Source organism: Coffea eugenioides, chromosome 5 (genome assembly GCF_003713205.1).
Source record: "Coffea eugenioides isolate CCC68of chromosome 5, Ceug_1.0, whole genome shotgun sequence".
NCBI lineage: Eukaryota > Viridiplantae > Streptophyta > Magnoliopsida > Gentianales > Rubiaceae > Coffea > Coffea eugenioides.
The window spans coordinates 46830761-46837334 of NC_040039.1; the positions used below are offsets into that span (position 1 = coordinate 46830761).

The window sequence follows — 6574 nt, forward strand, 5'->3', positions numbered from 1 at the left end:
TATATACTTTGAAGTTTAATTCTTTGCATTCTTCTGTGTGTTATTTCTATTAATAATAGAGTGTTGATGGTCCACCACATATAAAATTTTTTGCCTATCTGACTATTCATTTTTTTATAACTAAAATTTCAATAGTATAGATAATTGATTTTTTTTGTTATTTTGCTTTATTTTTTTTCATTTTTTTTATTTTTTGGCAAATCTAATGTAAAGCACTAATGACAAAGACTTCACTGGAAAAAAAAAGCACCTTGATTTGGTATCAATAGCAATAATTTTGACGGTTTACAAATTGAATTAGACTATGATTAATCAAAATTTTTAGATTGAAATAAAAATGGAAGATGGAATGCAAAATGACATATTAGGTTGGATTGTTTTATTTTATTTATCATCTTTATAATTCAAACTGCTACAATTATTGACTACTATTAGAATACAATAAATCTAATAATTAATAATTAGAGAGAAAGCTATTTCGGGCATAATAGAAAACTAATAACAAATTTTAACTTACACTCTAAGGAGTATAGATAGATATATAGGTAGATAGATAGATAGATAGATTTGTTTGTACATGATAGATAGACAGTTAGAGGAGATAGATAGATAGATAGATAGATTTGTTTGTACATGATAGATAGATAGATAGGTAGATAGATTTGTTTGTACATGATATTATAGCAGATGCTAATTACCTTGCCGACACTGTGCACCCAGACTTTTCAATCTTTGGCAGCATTGCTGATCTTTCTTTCACGGTAAAATGAAATTTTCATGGATCATTCTTACATCACTTTTTTGGGTGCAATTGTTCTTGCATCACGCAAACATCGATTAAACCTTGTATAAAAGGACGCAAGGGACCTGGCCAATTACTCAAATTGCACCCAAACTTCAAATCTAGCCATGGCTTTCTTTTCCCTTCCTTCCTCGACTCACCCTATCCATCCTGCCCAAGTTCGCTCTTCCTCCTTAAAACCTTTAATTTACTCATCTTCTCCTGGCTTCTTTTCTCACGCATTTCGACCAACTCGTGTAACAAACCACAAAACCCATGCAGAAGCTAGTACATGCAAAGCCCAAAATGCAGACCATCATCAAAACCCTAGTACTGATGACAGTATTAGTTCATCCAAATCCAATAGCAGTAAAACTTCAGCAGGGCAGTTTGAAAGAAGGGATGTCCTTCTTGGCCTCGGAGGGCTATATGGTGCAACCACACTTGGCACCAAACAATCAAGCCTTGCGCTGCCAGTTTCACCCGATATTTCCAACTGTACCGATGCCAGGGAGACTCCAAATGGCATACCGATCAACTGTTGCCCTCCCTCCGCCGCGAGTTACAGTGATTATACACCTTCTGCTCGCGAAGTCTACACAAGAATGCCGGCTCACACGGTCAGCCATGACTACGTCAAAAAATATTCATCTGCCATTGCAAAAATGAAGAACCTTTCTCTGAGCGATCCGCGTAATTTTTACCAACAAGCAAACGTCCATTGCGTGTATTGTGACGAAGGGTACTCTCAATCAGGCTTTCCAGACAAAAAATTGGACGTTCATAGCTCATGGCTATTTTTTCCGTGGCACAGATGGTTCCTTTATTTCTTTGAAAGAATTTGTAAAAACTTGCTCGATGATGATACGTTTACTTTGCCATTCTGGCAATGGGACGATTCTTCAGGCATGCAAATTCCACCCATGTTTAACGACAGCAAATTGTCCCTATACAATTGCATCCGCAACCCAAAACACTTGCCTCCTAAAGTGGTGGATTTAGCTTACAAAGGCACCGATTCGGGCATCGACCCCAAGACTCAAATCCAGTACAATTGTTGCACAATGTACACTCAAATGATCACTCACTCGTCCGCGCCTCCGCTTTTCTTCGGACACCCACTGTTGGGGGGTGGTGATCCCGATCCAGGAGCTGGTTCCATAGAAACTGAACCCCACAATAATGTGCACGATTGGGTTGGCGACCCTTCCGAGCCTAACAACGAGGACATGGGAGTCCTATATTCAGCCGGCCGAGACCCTATATTCTATGCTCACCATGCCAACGTTGATAGAATGTGGTACATTTATAACAATGTTTTGAAACGCAAAAATATTGAAGACCCAGATTGGTTAAATTCCTCTTTTATTTTCTTCAATGAAGCGGGAAGACCCGTTAGAGTGACTGTTAAGGATTCCACAAATCTCGCCAAGCTTGGATATACCTATCCTGACTTGCCACTTTCTTGGTTAGATCGTAAGCCAAAAGCGCGTAGAAAGGGCCTGAACCTGACAAAGGTGTCCGCACCTAAGGCTAGTGAAGTGCTGCCAATAAAATTAGAGAAACCCATCAGCTTCGTGGTTGAGCGGCCTAAGAAGTCAAGGAGTGGACAAGAAAAAGCAGAGGCAGAAGAGGTGCTTAAGATTAAGGGAATCGAATTTGATAAAGGAGAAACTGTGGTGTTCGATGTGTTTGTGAACGAAGACGATACGAGTAAGTGTAATCCGTGCAAGGCTGAGTCTCTAGGAAGCTTCCACACCTTGGCCCACGGACATGGCAAGAAATCTACCACTTCCCGTAGTTTTGCGATTTCAGAGGTGTTGGAGGAATTGGGAGCTGATGATTTTGACAGCATTTTGGTCATTTTGGTCCCCAGAAGAGGTGTTGTGACCATAGGTGGTGTCGAGATTACCTTTGTTCCTAAACCTTAAATGCATTAATAGCATTGCAAATACTACGTGCACAATATTGTGTGTTTGTGTAATATTGTAATCAATCGCAAGTACTACAAACTTTGGGAAGATGTTTTACTAAATAATTTCAACAACGATGATAACTGGTGTCCTTGTAAACTTTTCAATAGACCTTTACAAATGGCTTTCAATCGGGCTTCTAAATTCATCATTCCTAACTCTCTCTCCCATTTTGTGGGAATGGCAACACAAGTCTCACATTAAAGAAAGAAAGGGCCGACGGAAAAGATTTCAGACATTACCTACCACCAAGGAAATAATACTAATGGACTGCCATCAAATCTTCCTTCTATTGTTCTTTAGTGCAACTGCGATAGAATGATGCCGTATGGGTTACGGTCTTAGCAGTTGCTGAGATTGATAAGAAAACAATTGAACTCAAGAAGCATGATACCATACAATGTGAAGGCAAAAGGCAACATTAACTCCCCATTTTTGAGCTCCACTTTTGCAACTCGAATGTGAATGCAAAACTACGTATTCCAGTCCAAATTTACCATGAACACACACCATTGGAAATGAAAATTTCAGTTTATAAGAAAAAGATATTTGATAGGCCAAAAACTTGTTCAATAATTGAAACAAACGAGGTGAACTTAGGATATTTCCGAGCCAGATAATCAATTTCTTGTCCCTGCCTTGATCAAGGGGTCTATTTGTAAGGTGTGTTTTTTTGGTGTTTGTATAAAATTTTACTATAATTTATTGTAAAAATTGTGAAATTTTTTTGTATATATAAGATTTGAGTAAACTGAAATTTTTCTCTTTTTTTTTCCCTTCTTTCCTCTTTTTTCTTCCTCTCCACTCTTATTTTGATCTTCCTCCTCCTTCTCCACTATCACCACGCTGGTCGCCATCTCTCTCTCTCTCTCTCCTCTACCCTCTTTCCCGTCCTCTCCTCTCCCTCCTATTTCCTTCTTCCCCTCTCCCTTCATCCTGCCCCTATCCATATTTATTTTAGGGTGTGTATTTTAAAATTTGGGAATATTTTTAAGGGGCTCCTATAGACAAAATCATTAAAAAAAAAAACTTGCATGTTAAAAACTCTCTAAAAAACACCCTTCTCAAGCACACATAAGAGTTGAGATTATTCTTCTTCTTCTTCCTTTTTTTTTTTATAATATACTTCTTGTTTATCTTATCAAAATGGGTGGGATAGCTATTCTAATGTCAAATATATTCACGATATTTAATACCTTTTCCATGGCGTCCTTTGCGTTACTAGGTATTTTCCATGGCATCTTTTGTATTACCAGGTACAAGTGATTTCTTGGGCAAATTGATAGTATGTTTTAGAATCATTATTAGCCAAAAATATTAATTGCTTTTGAAATGAATGATATTAATTTCTACTTATTCATTATCTATGTCAGTAAGGGAAAAGTCTGAAGTAACGATAGTTATGGTAACGAAACTACTTTTACCTAATATAACAGGTAAAAATACTTTTAGCGACCATTTGATGACCTGTTGTACTGGTCATCTAAATGAAATAGTACCTAAAATGTTGGTTAGTAAGTTTTGCATAAAAAATAGTAAGTTAACTCGATATATTAGTAACTTTTATGTCTCAAAAAGTAAACTTGAATAAATATGGAACTAACTCTTTTTTTTGAAGTAAAATACTACTCTATATCTGAAACCTAGTTTTTGGAGAGTAAGTTTAGTTCAAGTAATAATAAGTTTTTATAGATTAATAGTAAATATTGTTGATAGAATAGTAAATTTGGTTAATCATCAAAACTTAATAGTTTGTGGCATAAATTTACTATTTTACTTAAAGAAACTTACAATTGTACGTATCATTTATAAATGTTATATGTTTGAAGCATTTTAAATATACTATGAAAACTTTTTTTTTTTGCATATGACCTTATAAAATATGTAAGAATAATTTGTCATATGTTAAATTTTTTATTACGGGAAAATAAACAACTAAGTTCCCAAAATATTTCACTTTTATTGTTTAAAAAATCTCAACTTGTTGGTTAAATTCAAAATAATTCTATTGTCAAAAATAGTTTTTCTCAAATTAACTTTCATGATTAGATGTGAGATACAAATATGGTAAAATATCCCTCATACATATGTCATGGATATTTCAGACTTTTAGTATAAAAAAATTTTTGTTGTTAAAATAACATATATCATAGTGTACTAATTATTTTAGGACCATTTTATAGGTGAACTAAATTTAATTTAAATTATACAATAGATTATACATGCATGTGATTTTCATTTATAATTATTGGATCCTATTCTTATGAACAATCTCCCAAGGAAAAAAATCAAGATCATACTGATTTTCTTATATTAATTGTTATACTAATTTTGTCATTTTTATTATTATATTATTTCTCATTTTGTTTAGGCTTTTACTCTTATTATTTCTTGTGTCTCAGATGTAAATTTATTAAAACTTTATCATCTTATTATATTCATAGGTGTTAAATTATAAAAATTTTGATATATAAACAAGTAATATTCTATATATAACTAGGAAGATTTGTTGTTATTGTTATTCGAACTTTCAAACCTTTCAAAAATTGAAAATGATTAAAAGCTTATAATACGACAAAATTTTATTACATATTTTACAAGATTATGTGAAAAGTCAAACTATTTTTCATAGTATTTTAAAATATATAAATAATTTTTTTAAATTATACCTATAATCATGTATTATACAGGTATATTATGAGTACTTACTAACTAAGGTACTAAGAATTAATCATTAATAAAACATCTTATCGTTATTTCAAATAAATTTCCTAATACTAGTTTGAAATATGTTTTAAAATAAAATAGCACATGTGTCCCATAAATCAGTAAGTTTTGATTATTAATCAATTTACCATGTTATTAGTAAGAGTTACTATTTATGTATAAAAACTTACTATTACTTGAATTAAACTTACTCTCTAAAAAGTAAGTTTGGGAAATAAAGTAGTAATTTATTTATTTAAAAAGTAAGTTTAATATTTATTCCAACTTACCTTTTGAAGTATAAAAGTTACTAATTTATTACTGTTAACTTATTATTTTAGATAGAAAACTTACTTTCTTATTTTTAAGTGTTATCCTATTTAGGTGGATAGACCGATCAAATAATCAAATGGTCGCTAAAAGCAATAAAAAATAAATCAAAAATGGTAACGAAATCTGTTATCCTATTTATGTCTTAAAAAGTAAATTGAAATAAAAATGAAAGTTACTTTTTTAAAAAAAATAAATTACTACTCTATATTCGAAACTTACTTTTTGGAGAGTAAGTTTAGTTCAAGTAATAGTAAGTTTTCACAGATTAATAGTAAATCCTGTTGATAGAATAGTAAATTTGGTTAATCATCAAGACTTACTAGTTTGTGGCATAAATTTACTATTTTACTTAAAGAAACTTATATGAAACAAGTATTAGGAAGTTTATTTAAAATAATGCTAAGATTTTTTTATTAATGATTGAAACTTAATATTATAGTTAGTAATTGTTGGTAACGTAAATGTATAATATATGATTGTATGTATCATTCATCAATGTTATGTGTTTTAAGCATTTTAATAAATGTATGTATCATTTACAAAGGTTATGTGTTCTAATAAATTTATTTTCTAGGTCACAAGTATAAAAGTTAAATATGTACTAATGTGGCATAATCTTTGAAAACTATAGTAAATTTACCCATATATTAAGTTTCGTGAGATTCAAATATATTTTGTATCATTTACAATATGGATTTATATGCATTTTTTTTTCAAACTTACTTTTAATTGGCAAATAGTATGTAAATTATTATAAAATGTCATTTTATAATAATCATAA

At 31.8% G+C, this 6574-nt stretch overlaps 1 protein-coding gene across 1 annotated transcript; it reads left to right on the forward strand.

The window, feature by feature from the left end:
• Window positions 1–896: 896 nt before the first annotated feature.
• On the forward strand, window positions 897–2828 carry LOC113769880 (polyphenol oxidase I, chloroplastic-like). The gene has a single exon (XM_027314193.1). The coding sequence runs from the start codon at window positions 910–912 to the stop codon at window positions 2710–2712; it is 1803 nt and encodes a 600-aa protein (XP_027169994.1). The 5' UTR covers window positions 897–909; the 3' UTR covers window positions 2713–2828.
• The last annotated feature ends 3746 nt before the right edge of the window (window positions 2829–6574 follow it).